Source organism: Trachymyrmex cornetzi, unplaced genomic scaffold (genome assembly GCF_001594075.2).
Source record: "Trachymyrmex cornetzi isolate Tcor2-1 unplaced genomic scaffold, Tcor1.1 scaffold129, whole genome shotgun sequence".
In the NCBI taxonomy this organism is placed as follows: domain Eukaryota; kingdom Metazoa; phylum Arthropoda; class Insecta; order Hymenoptera; family Formicidae; genus Trachymyrmex; species Trachymyrmex cornetzi.
In genome coordinates this window covers 1,636,466-1,657,153 of record NW_017295861.1, presented here as the reverse complement: position 1 = coordinate 1,657,153, position 20,688 = coordinate 1,636,466, and the positions used below count along the sequence as shown (strand labels likewise).

General features: G+C 30.9%; 2 protein-coding genes across 3 annotated transcripts in view; both read left to right on the top strand.

Annotated features, from left to right (window-relative positions):
* Window positions 1-757: 757 nt before the first annotated feature.
* On the top strand, window positions 758-4,559 carry Stam (signal transducing adaptor molecule). Of its 2 annotated transcripts, none has more exons than XM_018522187.1 (10): window positions 758-976; window positions 1,508-1,668; window positions 1,882-2,127; window positions 2,403-2,478; window positions 2,584-2,796; window positions 2,882-3,001; window positions 3,113-3,301; window positions 3,380-3,600; window positions 3,706-3,941; window positions 4,224-4,559. In XM_018522187.1, the coding sequence occupies exons 1-10, from the start codon at window positions 934-936 to the stop codon at window positions 4,336-4,338; spliced, it is 1,620 nt and encodes a 539-aa protein (XP_018377689.1). In that variant the 5' UTR covers window positions 758-933; the 3' UTR covers window positions 4,339-4,559. The 2 variants fall into 2 exon arrangements, with proteins under 2 accessions (XP_018377689.1, XP_018377690.1); XM_018522188.1 differs by having other exon boundaries at window positions 4,227-4,558.
* Window positions 4,560-18,134: 13,575 nt separating this feature from the next.
* slf (C-type lectin domain-containing protein slf) overlaps window positions 18,135-20,688 on the top strand; it is a 17,785-nt gene continuing 15,231 nt past the window's right edge. The window contains exons 1-2 of the mRNA XM_018522178.1: window positions 18,135-18,224; window positions 19,653-19,788. Of these exons, the coding sequence (XP_018377680.1) occupies window positions 19,653-19,788 (136 nt within the window). The 5' untranslated portion in view covers window positions 18,135-18,224. The remainder of the gene's footprint in view (window positions 18,225-19,652; window positions 19,789-20,688) is intronic.

Sequence of the window (20,688 nt, the reverse complement as noted above, 5' to 3'; positions counted from 1 at the left end):
AAGCGGGGAGCACAGACTCTTGCATAACGCATAATACGTAATGCATAAGAAATTGAACCAACCAGAGTTCTCTATTACATGGAAGGGAAAGAAATGGAGAACTTTGATTGGTACATATTCTTATGCATTACGTGTTATGCGTAATGCAAGAGTCTGTGCTCCCCGCTTTACGTCTACAACTTAATGGCCGCAGCACACGCTCTTGCATAATGCATAATGCATAGTGCATAAAGGAATCAACCAATAAAAATTCTTCTTTTCCATAGAATGAGAGGAAAGGAAAGATTCTGATTAGTTGATTCGCTTATGCACTATGCGTTATGCGTTATGCAAAAGTGTGTGCTGCGGCCTTAAGTCTCTAATAGCGTATTCGATTTACTGACTCGACCCGACTCCGAATCAACAGTCTGTTCTGTTTAGCTGCAAAAGAAGAGCTAAATTGTGTAAGAAATGCAGCTGAAAAGAACAGACTGTTGACTCCAGTCGGATCGAGTCAGTAAATCGAATACGCTATAAGTAAGCGTAACGACAATTCTTGTGCTCAGACCCTAACTTCCACCATGTCTATTCGCGTTGCATGCACTTTTTGCATTCAGCATCTTCGCTTTCTCTCTTTTCAACGCCCAAGTATTTATTTATCTCATTTTAAATGCAAAAATATTTGGGAATTTTAAGCAACGCGAACAGACCAATGGCACCTCGTCTATCGAGAAGTATCGATAGAAATCGATAGGTATCGATAGGTTCTTAGCTGATCCGGGGGCAAAGATGTCTGTTAGTGCGGCGGAGTGGAGTATCATCATTTGCTTTGCCAGACATTTGTGAGTAAATATCAGCTGGATGCGTAGCGCTATTCCGCGACAGCGTGCCGACGTGCGAGCGCGACGACATTAGGGACAATCTTCACGGCTGTTCTACGAGAGAGCCGCGACGATGGGCCTCTTTCAGACCTCCTCGCCCTTCGACGCTGACGTCGGTGAGTAATATCCTCGTTTCCTTACGGCCCCCTTATCTGATACGCGCATCAGCAAATATCGTGGTCGAGTACACCGCCTCTCGCTATATATATTATCGCGAGAGCCTGCGATTATTCTTTGTGGGTTTACGCGAGGAACGATTTGTTTTCTGCATTGGGCGTATTAAACGGTTGTTGACATTTGACCTCCTCCGGCCACATCGTCAGATCTTTCATGCTATTTCTCCGCTCCCTAAATCCGACTTTCGCGTTTTTTTGACGCATTGATCTTTACACGCGAGACAGCAGCGATTTCACGCCCAATGACAGTTTGCCGCATGATATCTCATCTGGGTGTCGCAACACGATTTCAGAAAATGTCAATCCCTTTGTTACATTTTTATCTGTGACGTCTGCGAGTTGACCCATTGTTATCTTCTTAGTTATCTTTTAATCTTTTAACTTTTTTATTAAAAAGAAATTATTACTTTATTGATTATGCATGCCATTGAATACCTATTTAAATCATGATTTGTAATTATATTGGATCAGAAAAGGCAACTAATGAGAACAATGTAACGGAAGAATGGGGAAAGATAATGGATATCTGCGACAAAGTCGGCACATCCAGTCAAAACGCTAAGGACTGTTTACGTTCTATCGTTAAAAGATTATACTGTCAGGACCCTCATGTGGTCATGCAAGCTATAACAGTTAGTACATTCATTAACAATAAGGCATGATTCAATTAATGTAAGATTAACCTTATTTTTGGTCCAATTTATTCTTTATCTTTTTTTAATTCTTAGAATTAGAAAAAAATAAATAGTCAGTTAAAAACTGAAATTAAAGTTAATCTTACTTTAATGGAACCTAAATATCTCAACGTATTTCATCAAGTTTTTAATTTTCCATTTTTTATTTAGTTGTTAGATGCTTGCACCAGTAATTGTGGAAAAGTTTTCCACTTGGAAATTGCGTCCAGAGATTTTGAAAATGATTTAAGGAAGCTTATTAACCATCCACAACCGAAAATAGTAGATAAAATCAAAGCACTTTTGAAGAAATGGGTGGAAGGTGATTTTAAGACAGATCCGCAATTGAATCTAATTCCAAGTTTATATAATAAACTGAGAAGCGAAGGCCATGACTTTTCTTCTGTCTCGGATACGGTAAGTTTCTAGTCTGTTGCATTATTACTGTACCATTATTCTATTATATATTGATGCAAAATTGAATGTTAAATTATAAATCCAAACTAAGTTATATTTAAATTAGTCAGATAACTAACATTTATTGATAATATGTGTTCCTTTTATATTGCATCACATAAGTAGTTACTTTATATAAGTCATTGCACGTACTTTAACATATAGATCAACTATAATGCTATTAATTCAATATTTTTAAATCTTTTTTTACATATTTAAAATGCAATGTGTTTTAGCCAAAACGTTCTAGCACTCTAAGCAGAGATCCTAATGTAGTAACAAATTCGCAAGAAGAATCAGATATCGCAAGAGGTAGGGTTAATATTGTTTCCATTATATATTAATGATGTGTTTTAAGTTTACTTTTATTATATATATTTTTATATTTAATTATTATTATTAAACGATATTTTACAGCCATACAACTTTCGTTACAAGAAAGTAAAGCTCATACTCAAAGCACTTCATCGCATAGCTCGCCAGCCTCTAAAAAAAGTACTAGTTTATATCCTAGTATGAATTCTGTGGCTGGAGCATCAAACGCCTCCCAAGAAGGCAGGAAAGTACGTGCTCTGTATGATTTTGAAGCTGCAGAGGATAATGAACTGACATTCTTAGCAGGAGAAATAAGTATGTATACGAAGATTATAATATGAAAGCATAAACGACATACACGATGATAAATGAATTTCTAATTTTGAATTTGGTTTTTTAGTTAACATTTTGGACGATTCTCATCCAAATTGGTGGAAAGGTAGCAATCAAAGAGGCGAAGGGCTTTTTCCCTCCAATTTTGTTACTGCTGATTTATCTGTTGAACCAGAAGAGTTTACAAGTAAGATATATGTGATTTAATAAATTTTTTTATACACTGTAAAGTTTGAATGTCCTCAAATTTTTATTATATTTTTATGATTGAATTAATGTAAGATATATTTATGTGTAGAATTGGAACATAGTAACAAGAAATTAGTGCAATTCGCAGAAGAAGTAGAAGTAAAAATGGTAAAACGTGAACCTGAAGTGGTGGAAGTTGAAATAGATGAAAAGAAAATGGATAGATTATTACATCTGCTTCACGAAGCTGATCCACAATGTGATACCTCCGATCCTCAGGAAATGCTCGATTTAGAAGGTAACTACGAATTTTGATAAAAATATTAAATTAGAAAAATATTACAGATATATTCACTATTTCTATTACATTTTGTAGAACAAGTCACAGCAATGGGACCTTTGATCGATGCGGCTTTAGAAAAAGTAGACAGGCGGCATGCGCAGCTTACTCAATTAAGTTCTGATTTGGTCGACGCTCTTAATTTGTATCACACCCTGATGAGAGAACCTCCAACGCCGTCTGGTTACACTTTGCCTAAAATGCAGCCACATATAAATCCTTATCCATTCCACAATCCGGGACCACCACCAACGCACGTAAGTACATCGACGGATTCTATGTAACGATCCTTACAATAGCGCGAGCATCTTGACATACTGTAACCTTCAATAGAAGAATGATATTGCTATATTCTTCAATAGATGTTTAATGGTATGCCGCCTTCTCCGTTCCCCACTGGAGCTGCTTCAGGCCCGGTGGGACCATATAACGCGAGTTTACCAAGCACCGAGTACATGGGTCCTACCAGTATACCAAACATGACTTTACCCCAACATTTTCATGTCCAATCAGGATCCCACCAACATCCTCCTGGACATCCACAAGGGTCATCTTTGCCGCCGCCTGATCAAAATAATCTACCTTATCAACCACAAGGGTATGTTTAATATGTATGATTTTTTCCCTTTTATCGCAACGTTAATCCTGAAAGCTTGCTATGATCAAAATTATTATAAGAATATTTTCAAGTTTCACGACATCTCTTACATTTAAATAATAATACATTGTTACACAAGCGTATGTGGAGATACATCTTTTTATGTTATTATATGGCAATATTCTTTAATTGCATGTTTTACCGTACGTTATATATATATATATATAATGTTTTGCTTTTCTTTTTTTAACACAAGAAGTGATAATTTAATATATTACATAGCAGATATCCACCTCAAAGCGGCCCAGCACCCGGGCCATATGGTCCGCCTGGACCTACAGGACCTGTAAATCAGCAATCGCAATATGCTCCACCAAATGGGCAACACATGATGTAAAGCAAAGCTATGCGTTACAAACTCATCTTGTACTCTAATTCAAGTTGTACAATATTACTATATTATAATTATTTAAATAAACATACCCAAAGTAGCCAAAGATAATGGGTTTTTAATAAAAATTTTATGTTCTAGGATGTACTATTTTATAAGTATGTACATGCAATTAGGAAAAGCAAAGCAGAAAGTGACTTATGTTGCCTACATCACGTTCATATTAGTGTAACTGTTAAATATTTATTGATTCAAACTGTTCAATTTTCATTTATACATTCCTTCAATAAATTTGATTTCTGTTATTAATTATTGTTTGATTGATATGATCAGAAAAAAATATCAATTTATATATCAATTTATCTACAAAAATATGTTAAATCCCATATTTCTACACATTATTTAAAAAAATATTTTTGTTACAGTTTTATATATATAAATATAAAGAAAGATTAATTCTTCGTGCTTTGTTTTATATTTAAGTTATATAAACCTTGTCACATATATATTTCTCATAAAAGTTGTAATTTCTCATTTTTTTAAATATTACATATATTTTTAAATAATATGCAATATGTTGTAAAAATACATGAAATATGAAATTTTGAATTTGTGTACGAAAAAAAAGCTCAAGGAGTGTTTTATAGTTTTCTACTCTGCCATCGATCAAGTAAATACAAAACGGAGATTGCAATGTGATTATTAGGAAACGAAGTGATATTATTGTTAAAGGAATGTTGCAATCACAGTGTTGTTAAGGTTCTTTTAATTATCGAACAATGGTTGAAACATCTTTTGCAAGAAAAATGTCTCAATATGTCTAGTCTCCCCATTGTGTACAATAAGGCTAATTCCTATTGACAGCTTAAAAAAATAGCGAGACTGCGAGAAATTTTTTATCGATTGTTAAATAATAAGTGATATTGTACATATACGACGAAACGTTCTATCTTGAGTATTAATGGAAATGGCTAACGCTGTTTGGCCATTGATGATATATGAAAATTATACGTTATATGTTAATGTGTTTCATTCTCCACAGTGCATATCGGCATAATCATTCAAAGCGTTCAACTTCTAATGTAAAAGATAAGAAAAAGGAAAACAGTACACAATGATATTATATATTGCGGGTGGAGCTTACGCCTCAAAATCCACGTGAAAACAATTTAAGATTTAAGACATAATTTATAGGGACAGAACGATAACGTTTTTGTAGCAGCGAATTCTGTATACTGTAAGCTGTAAGCGAATGAAGATGGAAACGAGATAGAAATTAAAAGCGAGATAAATAACACGTCTTATGGAGAGTAGGCGCTATTTATGCTGTGTATGTTACGTTACCATTAAAGTGGCTTTATTTATATAATCAACTATCGCTTCTATTCTTTTTTTTTATTCATAACGACGATTCTGACAGAAGAAAATCTCGCGACCAAAAGCAACTGTATACTATGTAAATACTGCAAAATAATACATTTTTCGAAATGTTCACTTACATTCCTTATCCACTTAATATGATACTTTTCCTCACATTGCAGCCATGTTGCCAAAACCTTGATGAAATATTAAAGAGTACTATAAGAAAATATTTATTATCATGTAGCGGTTTAACAGATAAATATCAATTATCATCCCTTAAAGTGCGAAAATCATACACAATTTCGGCATCCAATATCTTTCAGTGCTAAAAATATTGTATAATAAAAATTGCTATATATTCTGCATATTTATATGTAATACGTTACGTTTATGAGTCATGGATTTTTCGCAATACGTCATTCTTAACTAAACAACTTAATAATATACATACCATTGTCGCTGATTGCAGGCTGTAGTCAATGAAGAATGAATTTCTTTTTCATTGTCATATTTACTTCTAAATCGTACCTACATTGTATTTACGTGAAAAGGTGCTTATTAATTTTTCGTTTTTTTTCTCGCCGCGTTTTTTGCCGTATTGACCTTCTGATATTTTACAGTAACAATCGCTTCTTAATAGTCGTTAATGATACTCGAGAATTATTTAAAATTTTATAATGAGTTGTACACCGCACAACGCCTGAAGATATACATGTAGATATACAGGGAATAATATAATTCCCCGTAATGGAAGATTTACGATTGATGGAACAATGAATTAATGATTGAAAAATCCCGCAAACAAGTCCCGTTATTAATCGTTTGTTTTTCTTATATAACATGCATCCGCGTGCATAAATTTTAATTAATTTTTGTTCTCGAGCGTAAGTTTTATTCTCATGCAATTCTCCTTTAATTCATATATGAAGTGGGATTTATAAATTATTTGTAAAAATCAAATTGCACTTTGTTATAACATATAATTATTTTATTTTATATTTTATTTTGCATTATACTAATGTTATATTTCTCGTATATACTTTATATTGCATAATTATATTATATTATCAAAAGTTTCTGATACTGTATTATACTATGTACATGTATATACATGTATATACATATATATATTACACAAATTTAAATAGATAATATATTTATGAACAATTACGTGTAAGAATTTCCTAAGCAATTTTGCAAATATTCATGCATGAATAACATAAGCATTACTTAACGCCTGATGAACGAATAATAGTGAACGTATTTAACATCTAATGAATTATTCCAAAACGTGAGAAAATTTATATGCAACCGCCTATAGCATATATAAGTGTGTGTGTGTGTGCAAATGCTTAATTATTCTAGTATTAATACCATTAATTATTTGCCCTTTCAATACATTGCGTTGAAAAATAAATTCTTTTAACTAATATACTTTTGTTTATTTTATGACATTATTCTTTTTAATTAATATATATAGATTTTTGCTATATAAATAATCAGTGTTTAGACAGTTGCATTTGTTTATATTACATGATATATTTTTTATGTGATGTATTTCGTTAATATTACTGTCGATATTATTCGTATGCAGTTTTCTCATTTTTGAGTGCTGTATTTTCACTGAACATGTCATTTCTTTTATGAGCCATTTGTGACTCGTATCATTTCACACATTGGATGATGTATCGATAACGGATCGACGTAACTTCCTCATATAACTGTTCTGTTGATAAGATCATTAGAATAATGAGCAGCTTTCCTTGGCAATGGCATTTCTTAGATCGACAATGGACCGAGCAACCTTGGCATTAACATTCTAGATCTCTCGGTTTCGTTTCCAAGCCGCAGACAAGACTTCGTGACTATCAATCATGATAGACGAGCCGCCGTAAAATATAGTCATGTAATAAAACAAAAAAATTCTGACTTACTCTTCTCTCTATTCTTTATCAATGTTAGCAATCATTCATTATTAACGTTTATCAGTAATCGCTATATGTATAATGATTAATATCTTTACATAGTATTTATTTATACAAATCTATTAATCATTATTGATTAAGCTTACAGAAGAAGTAAAATCTAATTTCTCATATCATAATATAAAAGTATAAAAATTATGTAATAAACTTTTATAGAATTTTAATTTAAAAAACTTGATTTTAAATTGAAAAATATATAGATATTAAAGTTATAATAAATGATTATTTTATTTTTTTTTTCTTCTCTTAATGTTTTCATCAAGAAGAAATAAATTTTAAATTTTCTAATCTATATACTATAAATAATGGAAACTTTTAAATCTTTTATGACAGAAAACTGCAATCCTGCTCTCTTCGCTGTACTTAATGTTCTAAATACCATCAACCTCGAATTAGAATTTTTTTATTAACGTGATGTTTTGTTCTATCACTTTTACTTCTCTCGTATGTAGCTCAAGGCCAGTGCAATTGTTTTTCTAGGTCTAGGATCAGCTCATCCCAAGTCAGATATTCGCGCGAATATGTCTCAATAATCAAAATGGTAAATAGATTTGTATTTTTTATTTAAACATCTAAACCACTTTGCTACACTGCAAGAAAAGTTGCTGCAACAAATTAGATGGTTAAATATGGCTGTAGCAATCAATTTTTGGTTGCGTTAGTCAATCGAAATCCTATCCTGACATTGCGGATAGGCTAACACAACCAACAATTGGCTGCAGCATCCAAAAATTAGCTGTTACAACTAATTAAAAATGCTATGCCATATTTTACCATCTAATTTGCTGCAGCAGCCAATCTTTTCTTTCAGTGTAGAGTATTTTTAATAAGAAATAGACGTTTAATTATATCAGTGAATTACGAAATACAATTACAATAATTTTTTTAAACAAGCATTTGAAACCATTCCTGGAAAATTCACAGAGATATTGCAATCGGTTTAAATGATAACGAAATTTATTTTCTCAATTAAAAGATACAATGTCATATTTTAAACAAAAACGATTTATAGAACATAAAGAAAGAGATCTCGCAATATCGAAAAGACTGTCGTACAATCAAAATACGAAATACTATAGTCTGGTTACTTAAATGCACCCGAATTTTAAAATTAATAAATCTGAAAACTGATATAATGTTGCGTGACGTTCATTATTGTTACTGCATTTCTTTCGTAATTTCGTCACTGCAGCACTGATAAGAAGTCGCGTTAGCATAATTATTATTATTTTCATTTTAATATCAGCAATAAAGTATCAAATTAATCTGTTGGTTATTTGTACACACTAATAAAATCTAATGTTATTTATTTTATAAATAACTTCATAAAATATTCATATTATAAATAATTCCATGACATCTTCTCTGCAGTCTTTACTAAATGATTCATTAAAGCAAACGACTCAGTTACACTTTCAAATGCAATATCAGATGGTACTATCTGTACGAGAAGAACAACTTTAATTTATTTCATAGTGTCACCTTGTTAAGCAATATATTCCGCGTTATGCAATAGTCTTCTTACACCTTAATAAAGCAATTGCGTACAAACTTTAGCACTATTAACTAATAATTATTGCGAGTATGTATGCGTTAGTTCTCAAATTTCGTGATCATAGATAAATGTCCACTTCGAAAGGTCAGGCCTCTATCGGTCATCAGATTGGCTGTAGATTAAACAGTAGTAAAACGTCGCATGGAAAAGGTTGTGCATTTCATTAGAGGTATATTTGATATTTAACAACGATTGACCTTAGGAACCATGCGAATATGATCTGCGAATTTAATAGATAGTGCGGTGCGCTTGCATTAAGCATGTTTGAAAGCACAAACTATAAAAATCAATGTCTTAAACGGTCTAGCTGGATCTTAAATGCTTGTATGATTCTATGTGAATTTATATTCTACGTATGTAGTCTTTTGAAACACGTGCCGTAATGATTTTTTGGTCTTGGAACGCCAACTCTACTAAATTACTCTACTACATATAGTACTATAATACTAAACTACTAAACTATTCATGTTTGAAAGATTATCAAATTCGCAACACGACGATCTATCTACATCTAATCTACATCAGTGTATGATAATTATCACGAATATTGAATAACGATAATCTTTTTGTTGTATGTATATAATAACTAGAAATATTAATAAATTTTTGACTTTATAATATTTTTATTAGAAAAAAGTTTTACTAATGTTTTGTTGATAGTCATAATCTCAAAATCTAAATCTTCACGGTCTTTATAATTTTTCTTTATGTTGATGCAGAAGTTATCTTTGATATTTGTGTCTATTTAAAGTTGACTATGAGAAGAAGTAATTTTCTTCAATCACAGAAATTCTCACGTATATACATAAAATATATCAACAGATTGCCTATCTCAATATCCTTGACGAATCTTACGCTAATTTACATTACTTCACGAAGGAATATCAGAAAGCAACAAAGTTCCTTCGCTGTGGTTTCGCTTGTAATAATTACTTCTCTCGTCCTCGTTGCATATATGAACATTCACAATCTCGATACAGAAAGGAAATGAAAATATTAATGCACTACTAGAATATTACTATTGGATGTAACATTTCTGCTGCTGAAACTGGTTTTTGAGGCCGAGTCCGAGAAAGAGTGACAAGAAAAATGATCAGCAAAATATTCTTATCTCTCGATCTACCATACTTAAAGAGTACCATATTTAAAGAGAACAAAAAAAACTAAATAATATTTAAAATAAATAATATATTGTTACGGAAAAATTAATCAATTATTGCTTAAGACTTCCTAAATTGTGTGATTATTATCTTTTTTCCAATGAAATCCATGAAAGTACTGGCCAATCTCTCTCTCTCTCTCTCTCTATTTTTTATTTTTGCAATAAATGTAATAATTAAAACATATATTTCTCTTTTAATTACATGCATATATTGCAAGTATATTGTAATTATACAGATGCTATAAATTTAATAAACCGCAATATTTAAAAATTAATTAATTCTGTGAGAATTAATTAATTTTTATTTTCATAAAATTGAAATGTATGATATGTAAATTTCAAGATAAATAAGATAATAAAAATGTAATTTGGAAGCAAGATAATGTATAAAAACAAAGACAAATTGACATTGTTGTGAGTGTAATAATAGTAATATTATATATGAATGTCTATATTGTACAATTTTATTAATCTGAGTAGAAATTTCGTCGTTAATTAGTTATTTGATTAACTATAAACTTAATTATTATATGAAATGTATTTATCTCGCTTTGTATCCATCATCTCTCTTTTTATGCAACGATTGCATGCTATGTTAATGAAGAGCAACAGGATGGCAATTCGCGCGGAATTTTGTAAGAATGAAACGGTGAATCCTAACGTAAGCTTTCGTAATGATGCACCAGCAGAACTGTGTTATCGAGATATACATGATAATTCACACCATTGTCTCGGGACAATGTTTATTGTCTAGATTTACGACTTTAGGAACCACGTAATATTAACGGTCCAAATATTAACGTTTTTAATTTTATAAAGAAAATTTTTAGAGAAACAATTACGCTTTCATAAACGATAAGATAATTAAGATGTTGTTCAATAGTGAAAAACAATATTTATGTGGCATTTGTGTATGATTTTTACAATAGTACGCGAAAAAAATCACAGCTATTATTATTTAAAAAAGTGATTTTCCTATATTTAATTAACAAGAATAATTAAATTCTCCATTTTGCGAGATTTATAATTTTAGAAATTTCACTTTATCTTTATTTTATAAACCATCACATTTCACGTGACATTTTTCTATTTAAATAATATAGCTTCTTTCTCCAAGGGTTTTTTAAATAATTAAATAAGCCTTCATGTTTTTCATTCTAGATTTATCGAATAAAATTCTCATTGTCTTATCCATCTAAAATCGACGATGGAATAAATTAAATGCTTTATTGATAGCGGATTGCGAATCATCTACAATCTTTGCGAAAACCTTGCGGGAGTTGAAATTCTCGATGACGCAGAAGAAAAAGTGATATGGAGACACGCAGCACATTATATTATTTTAATAGCGTCATTTATTTTCCTTGATGTTCGCACAGTTAATTACAATCGGATCTAAACGCGACGCTTATATATCACGTGAATCTACATATTGAAATCTATTTATATGCGTGTTATATACGCGATTAATCTGATTAATTTACCGGTAAAATCTTCGCCTGAATCGATCACAGATTTATGCATTACGAAGTCGATTGTTTAAAGAGTAAAATGCGCGAAAAAAACTATCATCGACCGGTTTTGTTGGAATGGGATCAAAATACTTTTGTTATAAGTTATAACTTTCGGTATTTAAATATACATTTTGATCAATTTACACTTCATTATTTTATTCTTTTAAATTTTTGATCGACAAAATTCTTTTTCTTCAAGTTTTTTTACGTTGCCTAATCTTTGTTTGAATGCAAGACGATGATTAACCAGATTTTTTTTTCAAGTTAATTTTGCATTTTTTAATATTAAATATTGTTTATCTTAATCTCGCCAGAGATTGAATGCAATTTACACTTACAAATTATATTTATACGTTTAAGAATGCAAAAATCTGACCGAATCTTTTTTTTTCTTGTTCTCTTCTTTTAAGAAACATTGGCATTTAAGTCTGATTTGCTATTCAACTGTAGGACGTTTATATCGAACGGAATTAGCGAGTAGGATAAATTTTATGCAAAGTTGTGATCTTAATTGGGTGCGCGCTGCTATTTTCACTCGGCGGAGGAGTCAACATCAGACGGATGTACCGATGAAATTTTCATTAATAGCGTGATAAATCTTACGTGGAACTTAGCGTCCGTTTCCGCACGCACTTTTTGTCTGTGCACTGTACACCTTTACACATTCGCACGATCTTTCGCAACGATCGCACGTTGCATTGTTTGGACGGTCGCAAAGCGTTACGCAAAGTTGTCATATGTCTGTTTCTGGTCGGGAAAAGCGTTCAGATATCAACATAAACACCGGCTTAATTGCAATTCGCAATTTTTATTGCATCAACATGTAGCTCGAATGGCATGTACGTGCGTTAATTACGTTAATTGACTACGCACGTAGAAATGTTGGCCACGGCAAGTGTTACATACGCGTGAATAAGTCATACTAAATTTATTATGACACGTAAACTTGGTCATTATAGAATTAATGCTGTTTGTGCGCGCGCTTGCATTTTAAAAAACATAGATTTCGAGGAATAAGATCAAATCTTGGTACAAGTCGACTGTACTTAATTTAAATGAAGAACCGGCTATATTTAACGTAATGAAGGACAAAAGATTTTTCTTCAAGCGTGTGAATCCGTGATTTTTTCAGTTCTCTCGCGTTTCGTGCTCGAGATAAACGTGGTTGAAGATGTGTGTTACCTCATAATTTGAAACTTCGCATCCGTTTGTCATTTTTCAAATAGCATAAAAATAAATAAATCTTCTTTATTATGCAAAGCATGTATCATATCACCTGTTTAAAACACGGCTCCCGGGACTGAAAAAAATGATAAGCTTGATTGAAAAAATAACTGTTAGTTTCATTTTTTTATAATTGTATTAATTTATAAATTAGTTCCTATTGTTAAAATGATTTTTTTTATTTATTTTTTTACACATGATAAATTAAGCAATCTTTATATTACAAAAATATGTTTTGTTTTGTATGCTTCAGTTTACGAAACTTCAACTTCGTAATCAGAACGGCTTTTTATCTTATTTGCATAATTAAATAGTTTAGTTCGACGATATATTAATTTAAGTACGTCAATATGTCAAAATCAGTCCTTGAATGAAACTTCGAAATTATCGAAGTTGGCACGAAGGTCGTCGTTGCTTCCATCACTAATGGACACATTCCATCGTTTGTTATTTTGACTGTACCACGTCTGACATAATTTCTACCATAGAAAAAAGTATATTTTTTATTCCTATAACTCTTTTCCAAGAATGATCCTCATTAACGTTTGTAATTTATTTAAAATAGTTTGTTAATCGTGCAACACACTGATTTACTATTGCACATAACTTCTGCAAAAGAGTGCAACTAATGTTTTCATATACTTTTTATGTAAAACGTATTATTAATATTATTGTTATTAATTTTTATCATAATTTATTCATTTTTAATTTATTTTCAATTAATCACGAATTTTCTTTTTATATATTTTCTGAATTTTTCGATAATTATTATATCCTATTATATTGCTATTGTAGTAATTATTAAAAAAGATTCAACAATTAAGTATATTATTTATTCTATAATTTTTATGCTGTTTCCTCGCATTTTTAGTTTTTGATTATGAAATGTTATTATTTATTTTTCAAATACTTCAATTTTTTGGGATGCATTATAAATAAGTTGATGTATAAAAATATTTTATACATACAATATATCAGCCATAATTCTTTAAAATATAATTATTTGTTTAACCTCACGTACTAAACGAATGTTACAATAACATTAAAGCAGTATATTAAAAATAATTAAAAAACAAATCAAAGATTTTTGTAAAAAAGACAATGTTTTTCTTTATTAAATACTTATTATTTACTTATTTTTTATTTAGTCTGTAACTAATTCTTTCTACATTAAGGCCCGGTTCCATCGATGAAATTAATTTTAATCTCGGTTCAACTATAACTCTTCTTTTTTTATATATAGTTATAAGAGAGAGAATTAGAAAAAGATGAAGAGAATAAATTGAACTGATTATGAGACTAAAGTTAATCTGCATTGGTAGAAACGAGCATAAGTGGAACAACTGTATCTGAATTCGAGCAACGTGATTTTATAACAGAGAGAAATCTTAAGTATTCTATAAGGCATCACCAGCGGACGTCGCGTCGCGTCGCGGCTATTACGAGCATACTTAACAGGTGTTCGAGAAGTTACCGGAGCTATAGGCAAAAGTGTTACATCAGCGCGAAGACGATGCGCGATTGTTGTATATACATATACATATAGTATATATGTGCAGGATGCGTATACGCAGACTACTCTTACGAATCCTGATTTATTGTGGCACGAATCGAGGGGTTGTTCGACTACGCAAGTAAAAAGAGTGGAAGCATAATTCTTTTAGTTTCCCTTGCTCTTTTGATGAAAAATGACGTTGTAAAATTGTTATATAATAAAGCAATATAATGAAATTTTTATATAGGTAATATTATTTCAAATATATCACAAAAAATATACAGAAAAAAACAGAAAAAGGAAATATAATGCTGCAATATCCTTGAATATTTTTTAGGTTTAGATACTGAAATTCACCGTAATATCCAATGGATACTGATGGTTAATGTCGCCTTTATCTGTTCATTATGTGCACGTTACAGTCATTTCATCCTGGGATTTTTACATAATATAAAAATATCCAGACTTCAATCTTCAGTGATGTATAACAACATTGAGGAATAATGATTATAATAATTATCACGTTGTGCATTGGCATTAAGTTTACCCATAACCGTAGTAGGAAAAAAGTCATAAATTAAAGAATTATTAATAATATTTTATAATAATTTTTTCTCTGAAGGATTTATTATATGTCGAGAATTGAAAAATATACTATGGGCTACACGATAAGTACGTTTCACGCCTTCGTGCAATTTTAATGGTCACGACGCAAACTCTGATGCTCTTTTACGATCTGCTAAACTATGTGCTATTGTTGGAATATTGTTATATTTTACTGGTCTTACAATAATTTTTTTATTGGACATAAACGAACGTATTTATGGATTTTATGTGTCTATAAAAAATTGTAATTGTAATTCATATGAAATTCATAAATATTATGAATGAATTACAATACTTTTTTGCTATTCACATAGAGATTAATTAACATTTATTTCGTATACATCGCTCATTAGCATTGCTGTTGCTTTTTGTGTATGTCCACGTCAATTTCCTCTGCAGAGACACTTGCATTTCGTCAGTGTGACACAACCGGAACCTTCTCCACTTTTCCAACCGTGGAAACTCCAAGAATGGAACTCGGGCCTTAACCACCAGTTGCAGTACGGATGACATTGACTAGCCTGTTACTCGTCTACGGCGTCTATGTTACCACTTGGTGAAAGTTGATGAAGCGCATCTTCAAGGTCATCGCCTCCAGAGAATCGTCTCCGTTCGCGAATAACGTTTTCTGAAATTTTAGACGAACAAACGTCAATGAATTACAAATTGATAGTACCACGATTTTTTCCTCAAAACGACTGTAAACGCGATAAAGTGTGCAGATAATATCATACGATGTGCAAAAAGAATGGGTGGAGTCTTAATTGTCGAGAACGTTAATTACTTCATTGTGCGTTTCAATTACTCGATACGAGCGGATAACAGGTTTTCAGCTCGCGCGCGAAACAATGTCGATAATAATTTAATAAGGTGTTTAGCGCAATTGGTAACTACCGTACGATTCACAGTAGATATCGTCGTTTAATAGAATGATCTAGAGAGTATTGTTTATGCCAAGATATTAATACATATCCAATTTATGTTTCACATATTCAATTTTAACTTATTTAAAACTTGTTTAATAAAAATTTAATTTGTGTAGGTCTAATGTATCAAAATTATCACATTTAAAATAGGTATTCTCCATTTTGTGGCAAAGACAGTTCAAATTTCCGAAATACTCGATAAAAATAGATCACATATTTCTTGTACTATTATTTGTAAAAATGTGTAAAACATATAAAATTATAAACAAATATCTACATTAATACAACATGTAGATAAATAAAGTGTATAATATGAGACGTGTAAAAATATGATCTTTGAATGATATATTCTTCATATGATCTTCATATTTGATTCTTCGTATTTACTTTATCGTTTATATATGTCTGTTACGTTTCCATTATTAATGTAATGTAAATGCAACTAATAATAAACAAATTCAACGATTATAGTGTCGCTATTTTATTAACGAAAGAAAATTTCGTCTTGTGCTTGAAAAGACCCTATATTAACATATGAAATGAGCAATACGTGCACGGCTATTCGTCGCACTTGAATTAAGAGAGACTCAAAGAAATAGAAAGTCTTTTTATATCTACCGCTATTGCGACTATCGACGCAATGTGTGCTTGAATTCAAAGCGACGATAAACACTCCGACGAATGTCCGAACAAAATACGCTTTCTAGGCCGGGCATTAATTAACACAAGACTTCTAATAAATAGATACGACACTTTAAGATAAACCAGTAAGACTTCTAATAAATAGATATGACACTTTAAGATAAACTAGTAAGAATTCAGTTCAATCGCACGAGACATCTCAGAATAGCTCTACAAAATATTTTAGACAAATTTTGAAAATTTTCAGTCTGGCTTAATTACGGAGACATTTTAGAAAAACAATAGGATTTTTGTAAAATTACACTTTAAAATAAAAACATAAAATTGATAAAATTTTTTCCGTTTCATTTCAAGTCAATTTTAACAAAAATTTTATATTTAAAATATATTTATTAATAAATTCAAAATCATGTTAAAACATTTGTTGTACAGTTTCATGACATGTGAAAAAGTTAGTTATAAATTGCTGATCGCATAACCAACACTATCGTGCCGGCATGATTGTGGGAACAAAGAGTTTACTCCAACTGTTATTAGCTGTTAACTTCAACCTATCCTATCATTAAATGCATGGGAAAAAAATGTAGGTGAACATTGATCGATTGCTCGACCGCTTTAAGTTCGATCGGATCGATGTACAGTCAAACAATCTTCTCTTTCTTTCTTAATTGAATATTTACACAGTTACAGAGAACTGTATATTTTTTATAAGCATATATCTTAATAATTTTTTATAAATAAGTAAAAAACATGCAAGTTGGACATAATATATTTATTTTTTCTAAATGCAATATTTTTGATTTTACAAAAGCAACATTAAATTTTCTATAAACAGAATGCACTCTGTTTCAAATTATTTAATTGCACGTTATAATTATTATTTTTATGTAACGATAACTACTAAAAATTTATAAACCTAACCTAACCTACACTATATATCACAAAAATGTAACTTAATTAAAATTAACGAAGTGTATCCCTGAGATCTCAGAGTCTTACATATATGATGGCGTAAGATATTCTCATTACTATATTAATCAATTATCGCCTGTCATCCTCTCTCATTAAATCCATCTTTTCAATTCCTAGGTCGGATTTGGTTCTCAATAAAGGGAAGAGAAAAATTGTCAAATTAATCTTTATAGTCGATCGCAAGGGCCGTTGCTTTCTTCTGAAGAATCGATCCGCCGTATCGCTAACTCTTAATTATCCGAACTAATTACGACTAAGGTCTTGATCCATTGGAACATCTCACCGGGTCCTTGTAGCGAAGGGTGGGATGAGTCTGCGGTCTGGTGGGGACCATTTCTATATAATCGACGGTGAGGTGCCCGTCTCTTCATATCCTGTCAGTGACCACGTTTCTTTAACCGCCGTCTTCCAAGTCTATCCGTATTTTTCCAAGAGACAAGTGATACAAGGTGAGTGCCGAAATCCGGATGTTGTCCGGAAGGATTAAAACGTACGATATAATTTCAGTGAATTCAAATTTCGATGCTGCAAACACATGAAAATCTATTTAATCGTTTATGAAACATGATATACATATATACATGAGGTAAAGTATATTTTTTTCCCTTATTTACAGCATCGAAAATTAAATTAAGCGAAATTTAATTTCTAAAACTTTTACATTAATAATTGTAATTAGAAATTATTGTACATCTTTCAGATTTATTAATTTAAATATCTTACCGTTTTTGTTCTTTTTATAATTATAGTATCTACATACATTGCAAATTCTTAAATAAAAGTTATTATTTTGTTTTCACAAATATATTGGGGCAGATTAGAATAACCAATAGGTTAATAACCAAATAATTACATTTAGTGTAAAAGACATAAATTTTTAGTGAAAGCAATATAAAGAGAAAGGAGAGTATATGTGCAGCATAATTATTTTCCGATTTTATCCAACAGTAATTAGTGCACAATTTAAAGAAATGAAAAGACGTATTTAAAAAATATATAGAAATATTATTAGGCACTAATATCTAACCGAGACAATGTAAGCTTTTTTCCTTAATTGTTTCATTTATAATTAATATTAATTACTCTTCGATTTTTGAAAATTTACATTGTTAGAGAAAATATTTTTCGATTAAAATATTCACTACTAAATATATACATATCTGATAAATTATTCTGCTTCTACAATTATTTCAATATAAATTGATGACATTTGACACTTAAATATTGTTTGTAGCTGGAGAAACTTCCAGTTGATGTTGATGTGATTTGACGTATCACGTAACATAGATAATTAACGTATTGGCGACCATGCATAAAAAATGTCTTGCTACTTCGTTAAAGACACTCCCTAAGAGAAACTTCTGCTTGATGGAAAGGAACTGTTTATGTCGGTGAAATGGAATCGCGTATCTATATGTCAACGCCATTACGTACGAAACTCTCACCGGCTTATCCCAGAGTATCGTAATAAGCCGACGAATTTGTGATATTTGAATATTTAAATTCTAATTCAATATTAAAAGAACCTGTTGATCTTCATCAACATGTAAAGTCACCTTCGATTAACCTATAAATCTTTCGTGTTATACATTAAACATATTATCTCTTAATTATGACATAATTTTCACTTAGAAAAAAATGTATTTGAGATTATATAAGACTATTTTGTAATTCTATGTAATCTCAATAGACATATTATCAATTTGACATAGTATTATTTACGATGTGCATTAATTGAAGCTAATAATAAACATTTATTGTTTTCATTGCAATAAAAATTATAAAAATTATTCTAAATTACAAAATTTGACAATCATCTTACATATATATATTGTCTTTTTATTCGTAGTAATATCTTTTTCATTATTCTGTAATAGATGATGCTGGTGCCACTAGCTGTAGTGCTCCTCGCGGCGTTCGCTAACGCCGAGCCAGCGATCAATGAAGCCCGACCGCACAGTAACCGACCTGGAAGATTCTTGTCTCTTCCGATACCGCAAAAGTGCGCAAATCGTAAGTACCTTCTGACATCAACACTTAAATTATTACTTACAGTGTGCTTACTGCAAAATATGATAGGGCATCACAAATGAAAAATCTAGCCCCATTTGTTCCAACTTTTACTTATCTTAATTCCGCTGTCAAAACACCGAGAATTAATAAACTTATCGTCTATTAGGTTGCATAAACTAAGCTAGAAATACTTAATTAATGATCCATCTATTCGATAATTATTATTCTCCAGAAAGAATGATTTTACTACAGTATTTAAAAATGTAGCTATAGATACAGATATTAAGTTAAAAATAATTTTGGACCATTAAAATAATTATGTAGACCACTCAAGAGCATGATGAGAAATGCAAAAAGTTTTAACATTTTAGCTTGATGATTGATTTAACATTTTATGATACATAATTATTTTAATAGTTTAACAAAATTACTTTCAAATCTGTATTTAACTTTTTTTTAGATATTTCAGCAAACTATTCTTTCCGTGTGCGATAGTATAATATATTGTCATAGTACAACATAATTAATTATACAAGTGCAAAATCTGTAATATTTTATTTTTATTTCTAAATTGTGTATCGGTAAATGTCAATTGTGCAATTTATTTGATAGGATTTACTTAATTTTGCTTGTCGCTTTTCCATTATAAGAGTTCCTTCATCTCTTATGATAGTCTTGAGATAATAGATACGGATTAAACGATCTAATTATCCGTGCGACATATTGTCAACCGGTAGAAGGAAAACTCCGCGATTTTGTAACACAATGGTGCACCTCGTTCACGAAACCGCTCGAGCTTGCCACGATTAGATCATCCGCACGTAAAATGCCCGTAAAGTAAGAAACGCAGCGGACTTTCATCGTCGCTTGCTCGCAGAAGGGGCAATCGTGCGTCTCGGG